We start from the raw sequence: 23,581 nt of genomic DNA on the forward strand, positions 1-23,581 counted from the left end.
AAGTCAATTTTAAACAACTTATTTTATGAGAAGTTGCTATATGAGTGCTTTTTACGTTTTAGCTTAAAAGTGGCTTATTTTACGAGAAGTGGAAGCTTAAAAACTGATACTACAAACACTTCAAGATGACCTGAGCTGAAAAAAGCTTAGAATCACTTTCAACAACTTTTGCAAACACCACCATAATAGATTAACGAAAAATTAACAAACGATTATATGATCTTCTAAAATGCTCTCCCTCTAATACACCTCTCCCCTAACGCACCAAGCATGTGAATTAATTCGCAGCAGCTAAGTTGCTAAAAAAACACATCATACGAGATTTTACGGTTTCTGAGGGACCGAAGTACTCAGAAACTATTAAGAAGTTTTAACTCTTTTAAGACAGTTTAGTTTAGTTCTCCCACAACAAACAAAAACACATTAACCAAAAATAAAAATAAGAAAAAAGGTAAAAAAAATAAATAAAAGGAAAATCGAAACCTACACAAGCCAGTCGCACTGAAGAAACTGACTGCAGTTCATGCCATTCAAACGGTTCGATATTATCATATCTTCAGATCTTTTAAGCCTTCAATCTCCGCCGAAGTCTCTTCAGCAGATGCTTGTGAACTTGCAGGTGGAGTACTAACCTCAGAAACTGTAGCCTCAGCTTGAACTGTGGGGACCACTTCAGACGAGGGTAGAGAAACAGGTGGCTTCTCTACTTCAACCGTTGGGGATTTCGAAATTCTTGGATCCTCGATTTTAACTACTACATTTCCCGTTGTTCGCTCCTTCATCCGAACAGGAGCAGCAAATGCAGGAACGGAGTGCCTCACACACACTGGCGGTGCAATAGCCGGTGCTGGCGGCACCAACGGCATCATCACTAGTGCCGCCTGTGGTGGTGGCGGAGGAAGTGGTGGTGCGGAGAAAACGGGAATCATATTCCGTACAGTCACCGGTGCGGCGATTCTGCTGTGTGGGTTGCAGTGGCGGACCGGAATGTAGGGTGGTGCCGCCGCTCCTGCTCCGGGGAATTTATGTGGCCGGAGATTGAAGCTGCTGTCCATCAATGATGAGTGCTGCTGGCTTTGAGTTGTTATAACGGGCCTTTGGAATGTGGGGCCGTTGCTGTTTAGTGGTGTAACGGGCCTGTTGCGGTAAGCTGTTTTGGGGCATATCAAGGGGAGGATTTTCGATGATGTGGCGGGAGACTGGTGGGAGATTGACGGTGGCCTTGGGTTTAGTGTGGGGAAGTTTATTGGGAAAGACAGTCTTGCTAATCTTGCCTTTATTATATACTTCTGCAGAGCACGAGCTACAGAGACGTGCTCCTGCTCATCCTTGTGTGTCTTTTCATATGGAGTTTCAGTTTGCTGCATTACTGGAGAGAGAAGAAAATGCACAAGAGTATCGAGTATTAGAGCTTTAGAAAATGCAAAAATAAGTTAATTTTTGACATAGCAAATCTTTAAGGAATCTAGAGATTTGAATAAAGGTAGTAATATCTTAGATAGAGAGGGAAAGAAAAATGTAATGAGGCATTCCCATTGGCTGAAAAGCTAACTATGCCATGAATTTGAGAAACATTGCGTAATTAGGAGCTTTTATAAATCAAATTATGCAGTTTGCCATTAAATTCCAATAAATAGCAAAATGAAATTAGAGCTATATCAATTTATCATCAAAGCAATTAACATGGACCGGCATTACAGTTAATTGAATTAGTTGCGCACATAATTTTACAATAATGGTTCCCATAGAATTGAACACTTTCTGAACACATCCCACTGGCATAGATACTACATCACACACACACACACACACACACACACACACAAACACAAACACACACACACACACACACACACCCCACAGACTCACAAAAGCTTAGTACTTGCTTGATTGAAATCATTTTCTTCTATTAATTCATGAAATTTGAAAAAAAGGTAGAAGGATGATAGGAATGTAAAAGCGGCACGCATGTTCTACATATTTTAACCGACTTTGAAATGATTTCAAGAAAATCAAGAACAACTTTTCTTTTGGGAAAGGACACGTTGAGTTCTTACGGATCAGTCTTTTTTTGGCCTAATTGACAAAGTGAGTTTATTTTTCTTCTGTTTTACGAAACTCCATTCTATCATATTTTTTCCTGTCCAGTTTCTGCTCCTAAAATATACTTTTTTTGCAGGTAGTATTTTGACTCGTACTGACATTTATTATGGAATAACAACATTCACAACGAAAGAATGAAAGATGAAATATCTGGTACACCCCTGAAACCATATCTAGATTACTGAAACATGGATCACTTACATGATTTGAGAGATAACCAAGCTGCCATGGCCGCATTCTTTTCTGCTTGCTTCTTGTTCTTAGCTGGCTCGCCAGTAAATATAACGCCTGCCAACTCTACAGTACCGGTAAATACTGGAAGGTGTCCTAGACCAGTTCTGAAAGTTGTATAAGCAGGCAAAGATGCTCCCACTCTTTGTGACACCTCCTGCAAGAGGTTCTTATATACGCCTGTCTCGTCCTGTAGTACACGGTTCAGCACAATAGCAGCATTAGCTAGAAGTCAAATTAAAATGAAAGAGTATAACATGATTTTCGGTTTTTTTTTAAAACAGAAATACACGGCAGTTTTGTTTCCGAATATCAGATCACAATTAAGATTTGTCTATAATTTGTAGATTAGCTATGTCAATTCATATTGTGATACAAATTGGCTCATTATCTTCTCTAATATCAAAGCCATCAGGCGATAAGAGTGTGTGAACTATTGCATTTGTGTGTAAATTTTGCAATAAATGGACTATTATTAAGTCGAACTTAGAAAATAGTCATAATAATCATAAGACATAATGATAATAAATTCTCGGTTTTTCCTACTCCAGCGCTCTCTCAAGTTTGGTTGGCCATGTAGCACTCCATCTTGTTAGTGATTCGAAAGCATCAACTCGTAAAAAGTTAGCTCACTTGATCTCAGAGTAATTGGTCATTTGACCTAGTCCAGGGTTTGGTGATAAGGCTTGTGTTTTTTTTAAGTACGTAATTTTAGCATGTTGGCCTAAGATTATAATCTTGTTAAGAATTCCATGATTATGACTTTATGAGTGATTTAGGTGGTTAATGGAATGGCAGAAGAATTTAGAAAGTTCCGACTTTTCAAGAACAGAAGCATCATATGGGGGGAAAAAAATTGAAAGCTGAAATCTAATTTACATTTAATGTTTTTATTGAACTATAATGCAGTTGGATTTACTTAAAAAATCGACTTCATTGAAACCACGCTTGTTTAGACTCGAGCCCATTGGATTCACTTAAAAACTCAACTGAATTGAAACCGACCTTGGATAAACTCAAGCCCAAACATCCTACACGAGTTAAGAAGATGTGAAAAGGGATAGGCTGCGTCATTTAAATTACTCAATTCGTTTTACACAAAAAGCTAGATCCTACCTGTATTAGTAACGGATGCATTGCGTTATATGGGCCCACTGTATGAGTAAAAGCAAAACATTTTTTTCATGCAAATGCTGATATGTAAAACACGAAAACAGTGTGCTGGCTTCTGGCCGACAAAAAAGGGACCAATAAATTTCAAACGGTTCCAAGGCTTCCATTTAAATTCATTGGCTGTCATCAGCCAATTCTAAGCCGAAAACTGTCGTCTACATTGAGAAGTAGACAAAATGCTTACGGTGCTACCAAAAGGCCATGGAAAACGTGATTCGGCAAAACGCGACACGTCTCCGTATAGACTTACCTAAAGCATTAAATTCTCGAGGCAAACAAATCTTCACATATTATTACTAAAACCATTGGTTTATTATATAAGAGCTAATCCTACATCAATTAAGCGCATTAGGTAATAAAAAAAGAGGATAAATAGATTACTTCAAGAATTGAAACAATAACTTTCTACTTATGATGTCCATAGCCCTAATATAAACATGCTCAAGACGGACTAATTCTCTCACAAAACAAATGTGAAAACTCGCACCGCTCACAATAAAAGTCCAATTCATCCTCGGATTCGTCTAAAACATAAGCAAACAAGTCAGCATTTATAGTTATTATTCCATTTTCTCTTAATTCCACCTAATAGCTCACCCGCACATTTATTAATAAAAAGACGCTCGTAATTAACTCCACAGCTGTTCATCGTAACACAAGGCTACATACTAACTGTCAATCCTTATCTCCAATTTTTTTTTTTCTTGCAATTCCCATTCACAAATAATCCAATAACATAGAACACCATGAAGGAATCCCACTCCATGCAATGAATAATTATAATGTTAAACAAGAAATGAAAATTATGAGATGTCTTTTCTTTTTTCTTTTTTTCCCAAAAATATAACAAACATAATTAAAAGTTCAAAAGGACAAATAAAATATACCAGAATTCTGGCGGCGAGTGAGTTAGAAGGGCCGCGGTTAGCGAGTGCATTGAGTGCCACCTCAGCAGCAGAGTGTTCAGCCTGACGGAGCGTCGAACAGAAGCTAGGGCTCTCAAACGACTCGCCGTTAAAATTAACGGCGGCCTTGAACCTCGGCGCGTGATCGGGACCTTCTCTGATGCACATGTACGACGGCAGATTGAAGCAGCTCCGCTGCGCCAGCTCCTGAAGCTGGTTCTTGTACATCTTCACACCGACCAAAAATCCAAAAAAAAAAAAAACCAAAAAAAAAAATTGAATTAAAATTAAAGTAACAGCACTAAATTTTCACAAATTTTGTATCGATGCGCTCTTGTATTTGCGAAAATGTATCAGATCATTGGCTCAAACGAGACTCCAATTGAGATCGGAGAGGCTTTTAATCAGTGTTTTCTGGTTTTTCATTAGGGTTTTTGGTCGCATTTCTCGAAATACAGGCTGAGTTTTTCGGTGAGCTTGTTTAGAGAGAGAAAAAGGTTTTAGAGAGAGAGAGAGAGGAGAGAGGACTTTTTGTAATTTTTTTTGCTGTGCAGTAATAGTTTCGCTTTAAATACAACTTATGATAGAGAGAGAGAGAGAGAGAGAGAGAGAGAGAGAGAGAGAGAGAGGAGTACAGACACAATGGTGGGAATCTTACAATACAATCAGTTCCACGGTTAGATTTAGTCACTGTAAAAATACCTTACTCGGATTTGTAGAATTTAATGGAAAAATTATACTCTACTTTCAAAATCATCCATTTTTAGAAAATTATATTTGAACTATATAATTATGAACATATAAAATTTGGTTTACTACGTTAGTTGATTAACATACTACCAATTATGATTTATAATCATATATTCTATTTATGATATTGATTTATATGCTTATAAATATACACAGTGGTATATTTCATCGAGTGTAATTTCATTCTGCATTTTTTTTTTCATGTCATTCTCGTCAAGCAAGCTTTGTATACCCGAATCGCAATAAAATTTATAAAATTTCACTTTGCGCATACACATTTCGAGTATATAATATTTATATGTTATTAAAAAGATGTTGGTTTTATATTTTTATAATAGAATTTGAGTATACAGTTGAACCTCAATAAATTAATAATTTTGTTTAAATAATATTTTTTTTCTGGTTCCGACTCGTCGACAACGTGCTAAAATTTCAATTCGATAAATTAATAGAATTTTTTAATTCCGACTATAATTTATAGAGATTTAACTGTAGATTGAGTTCATAATTAAGCACTAATCCTAGTTTAATGAGTATTTATATAGATTTGTTGACCAATCAAAATTGAGTGGTGGGTGGAGTAGGGTGGGGTAGAGTGCATGGGAAAGTGGCATGGAGAATTTAATGAGTAGGTTTGGAGAAGGAAAGTGGGGTTTAAATGTGCTTAAATTGATGTTTGCATTTATAGGTAACATAAATATATTTTACACAAGTGCTCATGTAATAATAAACCACACTTTGTAATCATTAATTGTCTTTATTAACACTTTTCTTCTATTTCCACATAGCCCATCATCATAACTTATGTAATAATAATACAGTAGAACCTCGATAAATTAATAACCTCGTTTAAATAATAATTTCTTACTATCCCGACTCGGTAAAAACGTACTAAATTATTAGCTCGATAATTTAATATTTCGTTAAATTAATAGTATTTTGTCAGTCCCGACTATATTAATTTATAGAGGTTTAACTGTATACAAATCTTCATATTTTTATTAAAATAAATAAATTAATCATAGGATGGTCAACTAGCATGAAGAAAAAAATAAGGTCCTAATTTAATTTAATATAGATTTGGTTATACGTAATTTTATTGTCTGTGAAATTTAATTATATGAAAAAAGTTAGACAACTAAATAGCGCGAAAATTAAAGTTTTCATGCTTCAAGTTTGCACTGATTTCATATTTAGTCCCTAAGGTTTCAATAATTTAACATTTTTATTATTTCTTCAATTTAACGTTGGTTCGTTAGTTAAAGTAGTGACATGAACAAGCTTAATTCCGTTATTACTAACGGAAGATTGGCGAAAATGACCAAAAGTGTTGGCGATGGACTAAATGTATTTTTTTGTGAATATGCGGACCAAATATGAAATCGTTTTAAACTTAAGGGATGATGTGTAATTGTTTTTTTTTTACTTTCTTTTTAGGCGTATGCTAATATTGTGTAGGGCCTTGACATATATAATGAATTAATTTGGGCTTTCATAAAGTTCATTCATATAATTGGGCCTCTTAGAAGGCCTTAATGTAATTGATCAGCCCAAAAAAATTAAACTAATTAAATATCAAATATCCAATTACTAAATTAACTATTCTTTATTTTACCATCGACAAGAGATTAATAGTATTTAATTTTCATAAGAATTCATTTGATACGATATGTCAAAAGTTTTGCTCAAAGCTAATGTCATTAAGAAAGGAAAAAAAACTTAGCTCGAAGTAATAAAATTGTTTTTCGATAGTTAAAAGAATGGCAACTCACGACCTTCCGTTTGAGGTAAGGTCAGATTACGAAAAAATTCATTTTGTTTGGATAATTACAACAAACTCTCTCAACTGTATATTTTTTACATGTTCACCCTTAAACGTCAAATTTATCAAAAAAAAGAAAAGAGGTTTTTTTTTTTTCTTTAAAAAAAAAAAAAAACACCCTATTAAAGGGATATATGTAATTACTCAAACATGAAGGATATTTTCGTAATGCGATCTTACCTCAGGGACTGACCGTAATTCACCTTTACAAGAATTGTAATAAGTTTGATTTAATGAAAAAATTACAAAAATGCCGTTAGGTGAGTAATAAAAATACTTATTCATAATATGCTATATTTATTTACATTTTCGGCGATCCTTAAAACGATACATTATTCGAATTTCATATATTTATTTTAAATAGTTTATAACACTACAATTAAATAAATTAAAATTAATATTTCAACTTTATTTGGCTGTTTTTTCTCAAGAAAAAAAAAAAAGAAAACAAAAAACGTAACGTGGCTATTTCAAGAAACCCTAAAATAAAATTGCCAAAAGGACCCTAACTTATCACTTATTCACACATAAACCTTTTTGTTTATCATTTTTATAGAAATACCCAACATAAACTTTTAAGAGTACAAGTTGGTTCAAGGGTTGAACCCTAGTTAAACCCCCTTTTCCGGTTTTCACAACTCCGCAACAGCAGCGAAAAAACGAGCATGGGGAAGCTAGGGAAGAAGGCGAGGAAATTTGCGAAGAAGCATCTTCAGTCCGTGCTGAGGACGCGCCGAAAAACTAAGCCTACATTCAAAAAAAGAGGCCCCAGTAAGCAATTATTCTGCTTTTTTTTTTTAATTGATTCTTTTGTAGATTCGTTTGTTATTTATCTTCAATTGCTGTATGTTGATGTGCTGGTAGAAAAAAGTAATCGACTTGATGTTTATTAAGAACTTATCAGTACACTGTTCACTTAGGCCTTGTTTGGTTTGGGAGATTAGCCATTATTAACTAAATAATTAGACTTTGTTTGATGTTTGGTATCCTCGATAACTTGTCGGGTCGACCCGCAAATATGATGTTATCATGGTTTATCCTGCCTTCTAGACAATAATCCAATTGAGTTTCATTAGATTATTCAATCTTATCCTGCCTAATCTTATCTTGACAACCAAACGAGGCCTTAATTTATGTTATGCGTTTCGGAATTGAAAATGGGTAGGAATTAGATGTTTACATGGCAGATATGCCATGAGATTGCCGAATTTTGTTACAGACTTGCAGTATTGTTTATACGAAACATATAACTTAACGGATTTTTGAGTTTCAGCTGTCTGTGAGTGTTGATTTTTTTGTTTTTTGGTTCACCCTTTAGCTCAAGAAGATGTAATGATTTATAATTTCTTTGTTTTTCGGCTGCAGAAAATGGACAAAAAGGGATCGAGGAAAAAGTGGATAAGTCAGCCGTGATTTCTAATGGAAGGTAAAAAAGGTGAATTCATGTTGTAGTCGTTCGGTCTTTTTTTCAGAGACTGATATATATATATATATATATATATATATATATATATATATATATATATATATATATATATATATATATATATATATATATATATATATATATATGTACGATATTCTAAGTTTTATTGATGGCTGTGGAGTGTGAATAAGCTACTGTGATTAACAACCACGAAAGAAGATACTAGCAAGAACAAACGAACATCACAAATTACAGTTTTTAAGCTGTGTTTGTTCACTGCGGCAAATTTCCATGGTTTTCAAAATTCGAGTCTATCTACGCATTCTTACGTTTGCATCAACATACACACTTCAACATTAGTGCTATATAATGCTTATTGGAATATGCTCTTATAATACTTTTGATTGAGCATATCGCCATTTTCTTTTCTCTCTCAGGAGCACTGAATACGAGAGCGTTGAAAACACTGCTCTTGATGTTGTGTTCATTGAAAACGACAAGGACGAGGTTGTGGATGCGTCAGATAGTGATGGTTATCTTTCAGAGGTTTTAATTCCCCCACTCGATTCTTGATTTTTCCATTTCAGTATGTTTTATTTTTGGATATTGATTTAAAATCTCTATTCAGGATTCGAGCTTCCCGATTGTTGGGGAAAGTGAGACTGCGAAAACTCTAGAAGGTAGCTTTTTCGATGGATAATTTGAATTGTTGTGACCCTTTTTTTTTTTTACGTCCCTATCTTGCGTTGCATTTTTTCAACTTGTTTACCATGACTTCTATTGTTGGATTAGCATCATTAATTTTTTTTTTAATATTCGTGCAGATGAAATTGCTACTACTACCTATTCAACTCAGAATAAGAAAATTCATGCCGATCTTTCCACTGCGAAGAAGAAATTGGATAAGTTGAAAAAGAAGGTGACTTTTTTCCAATTTGTTTTTATAGATACCTTTTATTAATTGATTTATACTTATTGGACAACAAGATGATTATTCCCGTGGTTGCATGGTCATATATAGGCATGCAGAGAATGACATAATTTCACAACCGATAATACATATACATACATATGTGTATGCATATGTGACTAGTGTTTCTATGCGTGTGCATGCACCTCGCTTTGTATCTAAATAAAATACCTAACTCTGTTACTTCTTGAATAAAGATCTCCGGGTATTGGAATATCGCAAGATACCCATTAGAGCAAATTAGTCAAAAATACCCTTCCGTTGCTGCGTTCTGTAATTTCTGTGTCTTAAGTTCTTTATCTTTTGAAGTTGTTAATAAAAGTTTTTTTTTTCTTGAGAAATTCAGGATCCAGAATTCAGCAAGTTCTTAGAAAGTTTCAAGAACAGTGCTGAATCGTTTCAAGATGACGAGGCGGTAAGATATCTATTCACTATGCATTTTTTCTTTTAATCATAATAGCATCCAACCGAAGGTTAAATTTGAGCTTTTAATCTATGTCCAGTGATATCTATCCTTTTCTGGAGATAACACTATTTTTTCGTGTCTGTTCTTTTTCCAACAGTATTCAGATGAAGGTGACTTGAGCGATCAAGAGGCACAAGGCGAAGACGACAGCATCAAACACAAACCGAAACTCTTGACTGATGATGTCATCAACGCATGGTGTCAGATGGTCAAAGAAGACAATAACCAGTCAGCCCTCATTAGTCTGCTAAATGCTTACCGTGCAGCTTGTCACTATGGAACCGAATCAATCGGCCATATGATTGAGAACAGTCAATCCTTTTGCAATATTCTGCTTTTCACGCTCTCCAATGCAGATGATGTATTTCGAGGCCTGTTACAGATGTCATCTTCGAAGAGCAAAAAAGAGACGCTAACAGAACTGAAAAGAACCTCGAAATGGAAAAGTTTGAAACCGCTAGTCAAGTCGTTTCTGAGAAGTACGATGTTTCTGTTGAATCAAGTTACTGACTCGGACATTTTGACTTTTTCAATGACGAGGCTCAGAGCATCTTTGACTTTCTTCGACGCCTTCCCATCACTAGTACAGCCACTAATTAAGGTAACCTATATTCGAAGATTTCGTGTACAACGTTTTTTTCTTTTAGCTCCAATTTGCTAATATTCAATTCCTTAAGAAGATAATTCAGATATATTACGGGTCTACTGAGAAATAGTACGAAGACTGAAAAGCTCAATTTGTAAATCAAACGCAATTAATTTTTTATATTATTTTATTCTCACCTATTTCCGTCACTTCAATTTTTTTAAAACAGGCAGCTGTGCATTTGTGGGCGACAGGTGGACCAATATTATCATCAGCTTCGTTTCTCGTCATAAGGGATTTTGCTACTATGTTTGGTTCCAAATACTACGACACCTGCCTATCAAAAACCTTTGTCGCCTTTATTTCCCGGTCTAGAGTAACAGAAATTGCTGACATCAAACATATGCAGTTTTTGAGGGACTGCGTCGTCGAGTTATTCTCTGTAAACGTGAAAAAATCATCTCTCAAATCCGTTGAATCCATGACTCGATTTTCAAAGATACTGATCTGCGGCTTCCAAACAAAGAAGAAGGTACTATTTCCACTTCGATCATTTCATCGAACTATTCGAATATAATCAATGATCAAGAATATTGAACAACGTTCTTTTGACAGGAAGCTATTAAAAAGATATGCAGTTGGGAATACATTAACTGCATCGATCTGTGGGTTAGGTTCATATCAGCAAACATACGTGACCATGATAATAAAGATCTTCAGTATTTGTTCTTTATGGCTATTCAACTTATCGTCGGTCTCGCTAATATGTTTTCTGGTCCAAGATATTTCCCTTTACGACTCAAGTGCATTGAGTGGCTCAATAGTCTTTCAATTTCCAGTGGAGATTATATTCCACTCGCTCCGTTAGTGCTCGATATTTTGGAGTATAAAGTTGTCAAGGAGGGGAAAAGAGCTCAAAATGCCTTCAATATTGGATCGGTCTTGAAGGTTCGGATACACAAAAAAAAAAAAAAAAAAAAAAAAATCTCGTTTCTTTTTTCTGGATTTATTGCGCGTGTTAACATTCGTTGTCTGTCATTGTGAATGGTGTTGCAGTTGCCCAAACAATATCTAAAATCTAGAATCTTCCAAGACATATGCTTTCAGTCGGCTGTTGAGCATCTGTGCCTGCACTTTGCTCAGTGGAGCTACCATATTTCATTTCCCGACCTAGCTACTATTCCGCTAATCCGATTGAGAAAGATTCACGAGGCCGCAACTAAAGAAAACTTGCGTCGTATGTTGAAGCGTTTGATTGATCAGGTATTCGTTTCTTACTTGCACTCTATATGTAATGCAACTTATGGCTTTTCAAACGAGTCTATTTGCATGTAAAAGTGTCTAATTGCTGGGAGTGCTTACCTTCTGTAACGGCAGGTGGAGCAGAATGTTGACTTTGTGCAGAGAAAAAGAGACGAGGTTTCTTTCTCCCCACATGAACACGAATCTGCGGATTCTTTTCTTCAGGTTTGTTTCCCACGAATCGTATTTCAGTAAATTATTGGATATAATTTTTGACGTAATGTAATGGTTAAATATTTGTACAGCTCGAGAAGTCCAGTACCAATGCTTCATTTACTCAATATTACAAAAGTATCCTGGACAAAGCTGCGGAAAGGAAATTGCAGAAATGTGGAGATATAAGGTACGGTTACATCTAACAGTAGTTATCTTAATCACCGTTTTATTGATTTGATCGATAGGATAACATAATTTCTCACCATTTCGTAATAGTTTATATATCTCCAATTGCTTTATTCTTTTGAAGAAAATAGTTTTTTATTTTATTTATTTATATACCTGGATAAATAGTTGTTGTCTTAAAATGATAACAGCCCCCAAAACATAGAGAATGGATAAATCAATTTAATTTTAATTCTTTTTGTGTGGATACAATCAGTTCATTATTACTTTAAACTAATTAGTATCCCTCTCCCTATTTTTTGATTTTTAAATGTTTCAATAGTTCTTCAACTTGTTTTTTTTTGGTATTCACTGTGTAATTATACTGGCCGCACTTTAATATTTTATCCGAATAAGCTAGTTTTAGCAATTGTTCAATGTTATTGCAGTTTGCCAGAACAACGAAATTTGAAGAGAAATAGAGTAGAGCCAAAAAGAAAACCTGTTGGTGCGGAGGATCACCAAAATGGAGTTGCGTTTGAAAATGGAGTCATGGATACTAAGCGGAGGAGAAGAGCTCTTCAAGCTCAATAATTACCTACAAGATCGATGGTTTTCAAAGAATTGAATCTTTTTCTATATTTTTTGGAATTAGAAATACTTGCGTTTAGAATTGACAGTTTTTTTCTTCATTAGATTATGTTCGTGCGAAATATTATTTGTTGTATATCAAATTTGTATTTTTGACGTGAGTACACCATACTATAGACATATTTATGTGAGGGCATATCAATTTTGATTAGAAGTTGGTCTAATTTATTTGATTTTGATTTGAAGTTCTACTTGTTTAAACAACTTCATTACTGTCATTTATAATATTTCACCGGTTAGTATTTTAGCTAGGTCAACACCAATATTTTAGTATTTTAGCTTATTTTAGCTAGGTCAACACCAACAAGTTCTATTTTAGCTTGTTCTTTTATCTTCTCAAACAAGTTCCAAGAACCAATTGTTCTTGTTAGTTCCAAGAACCAATTAATCTTTTAAAATCTCTTAGTATTTTAGCTTGTTCTTTTATCTTCTCAAACAAGTATCTTTTAAAATCTCTTAGTATTTTAGCTTGTTCTTTTATCTTCTCAAACAAGTATCTTTTAAAATCTCTTTTAAAATCTCTTAGTATTTAGCTAGAACCAGTTGTTCTTTTAAAATTCTTTTATCTTCTCAAACAAGTTCCAAGAACCAATTGTTCTTTTAAAATCCACGTCGTATGCCTACTTTTTTTGAAACATTTCCAGTCGTTTTGGTAGACGGCGACGGAATTGCTAGAACTGATGTATCCACGTCGTATGCCTACTTTTTTTGAAACATTTCCAGTCGTTTTGGTAGACGGCGACGGAATTGTTAGAGCTCATGTTCCTTTTAGGAGGGCAGAATCGAAGTATAGTGTTGAACAAGTAGGTGTACAAACATGTTCTCAAATCAAACAAGACAAAAAGAACTTCAAAAACAAGACATTAGCCAATCAACACCAATATACTAAATTGCCCTATCTTATGATATTTCATGATATCTTATGATCAAGAAGCAATCAACACCAATATACTAAATTATCAATATACTAAATTGCCAAAAATGCTGATGATTACCTATCTTGTGATATTTCATGATATCTTATGATCAAGAATCAATCAACACCAATATACTAAATTGCCAAGTATGCTGATGATGAACATAATATCGAAAATGCACAAGTATGTACCGACGAACAAGATCCCTATTTATAGTGAGGACATGTCCTAATGAACGGTCAAAATCTAATCGATCGTACGTGTACAATCAATATCTAGAGAATTACAGAACAATTCTCAAAAAAATATTCTAGTCCTAATTTAGAAATTTTGTAAAATTATGTGCAAGTGGGAGAAGAAATCACCTTGACACTTAGCTGTGTCTTTTTTTTTTCCATTTCTTTTTCAAAGGCAATGCTGATGAGAAATTGTAAAAACTATAGGCATCAACTGTTGTAAAGTGCAGTCAAAACAAATCCAATGAATTTCATCAATCTTATGTCTAATAATCTGAAGAAAAAAAAAAGAAAAAAACTATGCAACAACAATCATGACATTGATAGTAAAATGGAGGAACAATACAATGCATCCGTATCTATATATCTATCTATCTATCTACGACGCCTCTCGCAGCCTATCGAAGATACAACCATAGCGTTTGGATGGTGGTTCCCACCACAGCTCAGCACCTTGATCAGGCCCCACAGCCCCGAGTCTTTGTTTCCACCTCCACCTTCGTGATGGTGGTTTTGAAATCTAAATGGCGGTGATGGTGGCGATGCAGCGGAGCCGTGGCGGCGGCTGCTCCTCTGTCTGATCTTGATATCACTCAACTCCACTCGAGACGAAAATCTCGAAATCCCAAACAAGAACAAGTACCACCTCGCTTTCCCCGATGAAGAAGATGTCAGTATAGACATCTTCTGAACCGGAAAATCATCATATTCTTTTTCATACTTGCGCTTAACAACTCTACTTTTCGCATCAACTTGTTTGTTGAGCCATTTATACACGCCCGATTTCTTGATGTTCGTTTGCTTCATGCTCTCCAGTGATGGATCTTCTTCTAGGGAGGTGTTTGGTTGTTTGTAACTAGGTATAAGCTTTCCGCAGAAGATGATGTTTTCCGGTGGGAAAGTGGCGTCGGAAGGGCGGAGTTCTTGGCTGAAGAACTCGAAATAGTCGTCGTGCTCGGAGGAGGAGGAAATGGAGCTAGAGCCTTGTGATTCAGTGGACAAATCTTGTTCTTCTTCCTCCCAATATTCTTCAAAGCTTTGATCACCATACAATGGAAGATCACTAAAGGAGAGTGTTTCATATGCTTCATCTGATTTTGTGTCCTCCATTATGTGTTTTGAGTGAAGGTTTTCTTCTAAGTAATGTGGCTCTATAACTAGCATTTTGGTGGTTATTATTATGGCAAATTGGCTACTAATTAAAGAGTTGTTGGATTTGTGTTATTGATGAAGTTTCAAGTGGGAATTTAATTTTGGAGGGTGTGATTGGTGGATATTTATATGTATACACACAAAAATGGGTTTTTTGTGGGAAGCAAAGATTGGGACTTAGAAAAAGATTGATGTATATTTGACTAATACTAGTTACAAAGCAATTGGACCTATTGGTTGATGGCTTTTGCCTTTCTTCTAGATATACATGAATAAACAAAGAAGAAAAAAGGAGAAGATATTTTTTTTTGGTTAAAATAATAACCGCAACCAACTATATAATTGTACCGGTCCACTGGATAAATCTACACTCATATAATAACTTGTAGATTATACGAGAATGTAAATCGTATTAGGCTGACTCTGTATGACAACCACTGCCCATCTCTAGTGGAAGGGAGAAGATAGTTGTTGTTTGTAAATTATACGAGAATGTAAATCGTATTTTTTTTTTTTTTTAAATTGAATAGAAGTATTATATTTAATTCAAAATTTTCCAATGCCTTTTCATTGTCATCTTTATATTAAAAGATGTATGAGCATTTAATTTCCCCGCGTGGGGTGGTTATGATATAATGATAAATAAAAGGGGCCTTAAGATATAGGTCCCTAGTGACAAAGCTTATTTGAACTAAATGACAAGTCAAACTAAACTTTTGCTTCACATCCTTTATAAATTTCATTCCGAAAATGCCCTCCTATACAAAAAATGAAATTTGCACCAAGTAATATTTAAATTGCATTTATCATTTTTTATTTTACATTTAACATTTTCAATTTTTTTTATTTTTCGTATTTTTTTATTTATCTGATATAATATTGAAAATTAATATTTTCATATTTTTTTTAATTTTCTTTGTATATTCTTAACAACTATTTAGTTGATTTTTATCGATAAATGCAGAATATGAATCACAATATAGTAACCCATAGTTACGTAATCGTTTATAGTTATCTGAGTCATGTATCTAACTTCATAGCACACTCTTAATATATGTATATCACTTTCATCCATAGCAACCCATAGTTACTTGTAGTAATCCGGAGTAACCCATAGTCACTTGTAGTAATCCGTAGACAACTATAGTCATCCAGATACGCCCTCTTGAACCTTAACTCCGATCTTTTGATTCACAACGCCGTCAAACCCTGTAGACTACCGTAGACATTTTGAAAATTCTAATTTCACCGTTTTAAACCCGAGCGCCGCCAGCAGACAAAGACCGACCACCGTTGAGCCGTCATCGCCTCGTAAAAATTAGACACACACGTACCATGAATTCACAACCAGCCCTAGTCGCCGTCGAAAACGTGCAACAAGCAGATCAACGATGTCGAATTAGCAACCCTTCCCTGCTGCTCCATAACAAGACGCACAAACAGTGATGAAATTGCCCCTTCCGCACCAGACCTAGGCGAGTCGAGGACAGCCGCGCCGCCGAACAAAGCTTTTCCAGAATTGCCGCGCCACCGTTGGTTGCAGATCTGTTGTTCTCCTTTTCAAAACATTAAAAACAGATCTACTAAAAGAAACATAAAAAAAAAAAAAAAAAAATAACAGATCTGTCGTATCAGATTCATCCGATGGCAAAGTGAGTCTTCTCTTCTCCACGTTCCGCGTCATCCTCCCCCCGCCCATCATTCTTGCCAACAAAAACTGCCCCCTCGAATTCCAAATTCGATCTGGTACTCGTCTTGGTATGAAACTGTTTCCTCTTCAGCCCCGTTCCGAACAAGTCGACACTATAGAAAGAGAGAGGGGTGGGACGGTTGAAAAACGAAGAGAGAAAACCGTGGTAGGGAGGCGGAAAAAGAGAGAACGAGAAAAGGAGAAATGAGAGAAGAGAGAGAAACCTAAGTTTTAATTAGTTATATTAAGGGTATTTTCGGGTTAAAACAAAATAAAAGGATGTGGATCAAATTTTGTTTGAACATAAGGATTTAGTTAAAATGTTCAATTTAAGGTTGTGTCTTACATCTAATTAGGTTTAGTTTGAGGGGTATCTCGAATATTAACCCTAAATAAAATAGGGAAATATTAGTTTATGGCTACAAAAGTATTAGTATTTAATTAGATAATCTCTCATGCAGATTTCATTAATTAGTTTGATGTTACACAATTAAGTGTTTGAATATAATAATAGACCCACGATGAGTTAATTTGCATCATGCATTAAGCATTTAAGCTGTTTGAATATTGAGCTGATAAGTTTGTTGAGTGTAATATTATATTTTAAATGTTTTAGTAAATAAATATATTTAAAAAAAAATTGAAGTGAAATTACCTTTTTTTTAAATTAAACGTGACACTATTAAAATTACTCTGTGATTTATAACAAATATAAAGGATGATTAAAAATAAACTATTTGATTTTAAAATTGAAGTGGTCAAGTTAAATAAAGAACTCTATGGCTATGAAATTTAAATGCCAAAACTTTAGTTCTAGATTAGTGGTAATTATTAATTATTAATTAAATCAGGAAATAAAGATTTAAAAAACAAATGGATAAAGAAGTTTCATAATCGTGTGGGCCAGTCTTCGTTCTAGAACTGGGGCCCAATTGCCGCCCTTGAATTGTTGCCGTTAAAACTTATTATATATTAATCTACTCTATTAGGGTAAATTACAATCAACCCTTGATATAAGGTCTATTTACAAAAGAACGCTCTCACTTTTCAATAACTATATTCACCTCCCTGCAATTTGTAGATTTATTTCATTCTCATCATTTTGTGGGGGTGGAAAGTAATTTACAAAGTACAAGGGGCTGGATGTAATTTCTCAAAAAGAAGGATTTTTTTTGTAATTATACTTTATTTCAGGGAGGTGGTTGTAATATACCTATTCTTTTCGACTTAAAACCTTTTTCCATATATGTCTTGTAATGTTAAATATTTGTTCAAGTTTGTTTGAATATTTATCAAGTTATCGAAAACTCAAATGAATTTAACCGAGCTGAACATGAAGCGAAATGGAGTAACTTTATTTTTGGTACATATTTTGTCATTCTTTTATAGTCGAGCTCAAACTCGAGTTTGAGCCAACTTCAAATCGAACTCAAACAATTTTTTAATGAACAATATCAAATTTAGCACTAGTAGCTTAATTTTTTCCCCAAAATAAAATTAGTGAAACAAATTGATATCTTCTCATTGTAACAAGTAAATTGACTATTCTACCCCTTTGATGTTTCCATTTTCTTTTCATTTTCTTTCTAGATCTTATGACTACACTAAGTATTTTCCACACACATGAAAGAAGACAAAGCAAAGCCTTGAGAATATAAAATATATAGCTAGTCACTCTTATAGCACACAAAATAAAATAAAATAAAATAAAATAAAATAAAAAGGGAAGAAATGTATTAAGCATTCTTTACTTAACCTCCACGTGTTGACTAATGTCTTAGATTTTGTCAATGAGGCTTCTTAATTAATTTTTATATAATAAATTTAAACTTATTAAATTAAAATGTTATGGTCTAATCTTCTAGAAAGTCCATCACGTGCCGCCTTGTAAACAAAGCCAATCTAACATTAATCATATGATAATCATTTTTCAAGTGCATGTTATGGATTTTTCTATTGTGGGGTGTGTAAAAAAAAAAGTGTGACAAGTAAATCAACTGCACAATCGAATCCAAACGATAACGAACTCGATCTAATACCAACAACCCTCGATCCCTACATTATGATACCACTCGAGCAATGCCTTTCCAATGTTTTTTAATTTATTTTAAGAAAGCCACTAAATAAACAATAATTCTAAATTAATTACTAGGATAATTTTGCAACTTTTTTTTTATAGTAATAATTAATAAAACATACAAATTAAGCACTTTTACAAAGGGATGCAGACTCATGAAGCACTTTTAGGTGGAGAATAACTTATTTTATTGACTAAGTCTATATTCTCATGCTCATGCACTTACCTAAAGTGCGTTATTTTGGATGTGTTAGGCAAGTGCTTAATTACTTGCACAAATTATAAGTGCTAACTTAGTTGATATTTCTTTAATTTTCCAATTGCGTAATTTATAAGAACACCTCATTTAATATTGCACATGCTAAATTATAAATATATTCAAATAAATGTGTTTTTTTTTCTTATTTTTGAAAATTACAAAGAGTCCCAAAGAGTTTCACTAAATTAAAGAGTGGTCCTTTATATTCAAGCAATTTATGTTTCTTCCACACAATTTGACCGATCTTACCCTGCTACGACATTTGCACATTTAGATGCTTACCAAATTCAGAGGGGGAAAAAATAAAATAACAAATATTAGATGTTCAACAATGCAAATAAAGATCTTTTCGAGTAGTTAACACGAATCAAGAATCGCATGAAGATTAAATGCATTGTTAGTATAGTCTCTCTCTGATTCAAGCAACGAAAAAACCTAACAATACGTCGGTAATACTTATTTTACAACACAAAATTCTGCCAAAAAAATGTGACGTAAATCCAACTCCACGCATGCGTGCAGAAATAGGAAGAAACGAGAGGGAATCCCGGAAACAAGAAAAAGGGTTGATTGCATTTAACACCCTTGTGTTTTAATTCTCTAATTGCTAGAAAAACTCCCCGTGTTATTTTATTAGCAAAAACCCTCCAACGATTTCAATTTTATTAGCAAACTACCCCCTAAAAGCTCATTATTTAGGGGGATTGTGTCATGTGTGCTAACACAAAATGCATTATAAGGGTTTTTTTTGCTAATATTATTTACATGGGGAGTTTTTTAGCAATTCGATGCAACACAGGGGTATTGAATCACAAGTTCTTGAAAGGGGACTCTAGTTTTCGAGGGGTCAATTTTGCCAACAATGCCTTATTATGACAATGCTCAGCATCCACGAAATAAAAGTTACCGTTAGCCATAAACGAAACATAAGGCCTATTCGTCTCCGCGTACCTAACATCCGCAAACTTGATAGTCTTCGGCAAAAACGTACCCAACCAAGACATCATTTCGACCTCAAAGCTGTCTGAGCCAGGCTGCCATTTCAGCCCGTGGATGTAAGGGCTCACGAACCAATGAAGTGCCGCAGTGGTCGAAGCACTGAGGAATATTACGGAAGATGCCACCGCACCCTTTAGTATCACGTTCATGTCGGGCGATGTCATGAAAGTGATGACGGGCCCCAGCGAAACGGAGAGGCAGCATGTGGAGAGAGAGAGGAGCTTCACTTTCTTGATTGTGCTTGATATAGGCCCGTGATAGGTAAACCCCGTGTAGGGTTTTTCTTCTTTGCCTTCGTTATCTCTTCCTTTGTGGGGCCCGATGCTAATCTTGCTGTCGTCTTGTGCCGATTGAGATGACCAGTGTCTCTGTGTGAGAGTGTATTGTGCGGTGGAGTTGGTGTTGAGTTTAGCAATGGATGCGTGGGACTGTGGAGCAACCTTAGCGAGGCGATTACCTGATGCAGTCGAATATGTTTATGAAAATGGTAAACGAGTGCAGGAAATAATCGAATATCGATGTTTAACGAAACGAAAAGAAGAAGACACAAAGAAAACGGGACCGTTAGAATTCAGATATGAGATGCATTACAGGTGAAGGTGAACCAGACGTAGATTCATTCAGTGGAGATTAGAATACTTGAAAAAAGAAAAAAGTGGTTTGCTTAGGCTGAACTCGAAATCAAAACCCTCTATCATAATATAATGATTAGGGTAACTTACGGCTACCCATGAGGTAAGGTCAAATTACGAAAAAACCCTTCTTGTTTGGGCAATTACAACCACCCTTCAACTATGAACTTTCTTACACGTCCACCCTTACGGTGTCAAATTCAACAAAATCTTCTAGATTCCTAGGAATGTTCTCTAATTTGTTCTCGTTTTGTGCAAAAAATCAGTTTCTGATGCACCACAATCTAAAATTTACGAACCAAGAGACACATCTTATGATCATCTTGTTTCAAAATGTGGAGCTAGATAGAATGGGGTAAAACAGGTACAAAATGGAGAATATTCCACAAAATCTAGAAGATTCCACTAAATTTGACACAACAAGGGTGAACATGTAAAAAGAGTCATAGTTGAGAGGTGGTTGTAATTACCCAAACATGAAAGGTTTTTTCGTAATTTGACCTTACCTCAGGGAAATGGCCGTAATTTACCCTAATGATTAAGATAAGGTTTTCATGCTTAATGAATATGGATAATTTTAGCTTTGATCCTTTACTTTTACAGACGAACAAGACAGAGATACATACGTTGCATTCGAGCTAAGAAAGCTTGCTATTTACTTGACAATCTTTTAATGAGTAGTTAGGAGAGTAGCTTCAGATCAGTCAGACGAGATTAAACATGACGATATTCGAGAAATTCGAAATAAAGCACAACGAGATTTAAATTGAAGGAATATATGTATGTGCCTACACTTTGCAAGACCGTCGTATTTTACGCTCGATATTTGTCATACTCGAGTTCTAGCAATCGAAGGGTCAATTCTAATGCAACATACGACTCCCTTATTGAGAAGCTACCCTTGAGTTAGGCAAACAACTCCAAGTAAATTGAAGGGCATCGTAGAAATTACAGATGCAATACTTTCCGTAGTAAAACGTGTCGAATAAATTACATGTAATATAATTAGAACTACTCTCTCTCTACTAATACACTAATCTCTCGATTAAATAGCATCGGCATCTCTTCAACACCATAAGTAATGTATCCATTAAAATGTTGTTCTCTTATTCTGAGATCTGATAATCTCATTTCTCAAAAAAATTACTTATAACATACTATTAATCTTAGTTAATATTTGATAATGATTGACTAAAAGCAAATGTAATTGCTAAAAATCAACTTAATTATGATTCAATAATCCTACAAAATCCAAATCTACCATTCTGTAAGCTTATTTGAGATGCTTCACCCAAACAAACCTCAATCTAACTCGAATTATTTGAGCCCTATTAATATTAACAGTTCCATGTCAAATATTTTCAGTATAATTGGATAATAAAATAAAAATAAAAACATAAAAGCACAACGGAGAAATGAATGAAAGGAGATCGGATTCAGAAAAAGGAACCTGAACGGAATGTTCTGGATTGAGATCGGAGCAACTGAAGTAGTGCAGCTCTCGCCATTTTCGCTGCTGGGTTTTTGTTTCCAATTTTCAGGAGAAAATGTATGAGTAAACCCCGACGAACGAAAGGGTTTTGCTTCAGCTATAGTATGCCTTCTAGTATGTACAAACTGAAAAAGTAAACATGAAAGGGCATTTGGTCTAGTGGTATGATTCTCGCTTAGGGTGCGAGAGGTCCCGAGTTCAATTCTCGGAATGCCCCCTCACTTTTTTATTTATTTTTTTTTTCTTTTTTTTTTGCAGTTTCAGCTCCTCAAGTTTGCATCGATTTCATTTCAGTCCCAATTTTGTATCAAATTTCACATTTGGTCTCCCACCGTTAGTACTAATGGAATCAAGTGTGTGCAATGTGCCCATTAGTGTCCTAATTGACGGGCTAACCAACCAAAATGTTCAATTATTGAAATATTAGGGACCAAATGTGTTCTTTTGTGAATATGGAAGACCAAATGTGAATTCAGTGAAAATTTAAGGTGCGAAAACTATAGTTTTCCCTTTATTTTAATAGTTGGTAACGATTAAAAGCAAATGTACTTGCTAAAATATTAAATATAGTTGGAAACTCCTTAAATTTGATTAAATAATCATACAAATTCGATATCAGTGATCCTGCCAAATTTACAAGATCCAACAAGGCAAGGTTCAAAAGAGTTGGCCCATACCGAAAGAAGGAGATAAAACCACATAGGATTTGGGCTCATTTGCCCACTTCATTGGGTTTTGATAAACGGCCCAAAATATTGAAATATGGTAAGCCCACAAGTGTAAGGCACAGAGAATATAAATTATTGTTAAATGGAGACCTCCATCGAGCTGTAGACGTCCGCCGAGTTGTAGATACCCGTAAAAGTATCATATATTTGAAATAACTCTATTAACCGAATTGGATGAAAACAGTGGCGCATCTTCTATAATACAGGGTTCATAACCCTTAAGGTAAGAAATCTTAATCTTGACATACTATTTTCTCCTGGATATATTTCTCTTTGAATATTTGAGGTGTTATCGGTCTTGACTTAGACATTGGAGCACTAACGCCGAGAGCACCTCTCCCAGTCACTTTACAGATCCACGAAACTCCTCCAGCCAATACGGAATGGACTAGAAGATTTGGAATTTGTTGAAGCAGTAAAACCCAACCGCATCAATCAGCTTATAAGCTCATATCCTAGCTCAGAGATGGTTCTGTGAGCTGCTCACCAAACACCCTCAGTCTAATTATTCACGTTATCATTTCTATGTCAAATAAGACTCAATTCTCAGAAATATCAAGAGAAAATGAAAACAAATAAATAACTATTAAATAAATAAAAACTGAAAAAGTAGACATGAAAGGGCATTTGGTCTAGTGGTATGATTCTCGCTTAGGGTGCGAGAGGTCCCGAGTTCAATTCTCGGAATGCCCC

General features: G+C 34.8%; 3 protein-coding genes and 2 non-coding genes across 5 annotated transcripts; 3 read left to right on the forward strand and 2 right to left on the reverse strand.

The window, feature by feature from the left end:
* Positions 1-322: 322 nt before the first annotated feature.
* LOC105955544 (double-stranded RNA-binding protein 2) lies at positions 323-4,971 on the reverse strand. The gene is made up of 3 exons (XM_012979286.2): positions 4,395-4,971; positions 2,305-2,524; positions 323-1,369 (listed from the first exon to the last, which is right to left on the reverse strand). Exons 1-3 carry the CDS (start codon positions 4,638-4,640, stop codon positions 549-551), a joined length of 1,287 nt encoding a protein of 428 aa, XP_012834740.1. The 5' UTR covers positions 4,641-4,971; the 3' UTR covers positions 323-548.
* Positions 4,972-7,364: 2,393 nt separating this feature from the next.
* On the forward strand, positions 7,365-12,857 carry LOC148770330 (protein REBELOTE-like). Its single transcript, XM_088820111.1, has 13 exons — positions 7,365-7,755; positions 8,350-8,410; positions 8,848-8,956; positions 9,039-9,090; positions 9,235-9,329; positions 9,727-9,795; positions 9,944-10,447; positions 10,662-10,964; positions 11,048-11,380; positions 11,489-11,695; positions 11,810-11,899; positions 11,980-12,077; positions 12,505-12,857. The coding sequence occupies exons 1-13, from the start codon at positions 7,650-7,652 to the stop codon at positions 12,647-12,649; spliced, it is 2,172 nt and encodes a 723-aa protein (XP_088676237.1). The 5' UTR covers positions 7,365-7,649; the 3' UTR covers positions 12,650-12,857.
* A 6,537-nt stretch (positions 12,858-19,394) lies between these two features.
* On the reverse strand, positions 19,395-22,254 carry LOC105955542 (uncharacterized). Its single transcript, XM_012979284.2, has 2 exons — positions 22,119-22,254; positions 19,395-20,493 (listed from the first exon to the last, which is right to left on the reverse strand). The coding sequence occupies exons 1-2, from the start codon at positions 22,174-22,176 to the stop codon at positions 19,847-19,849; spliced, it is 705 nt and encodes a 234-aa protein (XP_012834738.1). The 5' UTR covers positions 22,177-22,254; the 3' UTR covers positions 19,395-19,846.
* Positions 22,255-22,305: 51 nt separating this feature from the next.
* TRNAP-AGG (transfer RNA proline (anticodon AGG)) lies at positions 22,306-22,377 on the forward strand. Its single transcript has one exon. It is a non-coding gene; the product is annotated as a tRNA-Pro (tRNA).
* Positions 22,378-23,509: 1,132 nt separating this feature from the next.
* Positions 23,510-23,581, forward strand: TRNAP-AGG (transfer RNA proline (anticodon AGG)). Its single transcript has one exon. It is a non-coding gene; the product is annotated as a tRNA-Pro (tRNA).

Source organism: Erythranthe guttata, chromosome 6 (genome assembly GCF_056151865.1).
Source record: "Erythranthe guttata isolate IM_541 chromosome 6, IM_541, whole genome shotgun sequence".
In the NCBI taxonomy this organism is placed as follows: Eukaryota; Viridiplantae; Streptophyta; class Magnoliopsida; order Lamiales; family Phrymaceae; genus Erythranthe; species Erythranthe guttata.

Excerpts from the sequence above, each read along its gene's own strand:
- LOC105955544 (XM_012979286.2), bottom strand. The coding sequence starts at position 4,640 with ATGTACAAGAACCAGCTTCAGGAGCTGGCGCAGCGGAGCTGCTTCAAT. Across the intron at positions 2,525-4,394 it reads CACTCGCCGCCAGAATTCTG|GACGAGACAGGCGTATATAA; the intron begins GTATATTTTATT and ends CGTGTACTACAG. Across the intron at positions 1,370-2,304 it reads TTGGTTATCTCTCAAATCAT|TAATGCAGCAAACTGAAACT; the intron begins GTAAGTGATCCA and ends TTCTCTCTCCAG.
- LOC148770330 (XM_088820111.1), top strand. The coding sequence starts at position 7,650 with ATGGGGAAGCTAGGGAAGAAGGCGAGGAAATTTGCGAAGAAGCATCTT. Across the intron at positions 8,957-9,038 it reads GTGATGGTTATCTTTCAGAG|GATTCGAGCTTCCCGATTGT; the intron begins GTTTTAATTCCC and ends ATCTCTATTCAG. Across the intron at positions 9,091-9,234 it reads GACTGCGAAAACTCTAGAAG|ATGAAATTGCTACTACTACC; the intron begins GTAGCTTTTTCG and ends ATATTCGTGCAG.
- LOC105955542 (XM_012979284.2), bottom strand. The coding sequence starts at position 22,176 with ATGGCGAGAGCTGCACTACTTCAGTTGCTCCGATCTCAATCCAGAACA. Across the intron at positions 20,494-22,118 it reads ATCCAGAACATTCCGTTCAG|GTAATCGCCTCGCTAAGGTT; the intron begins GTTCCTTTTTCT and ends CGACTGCATCAG.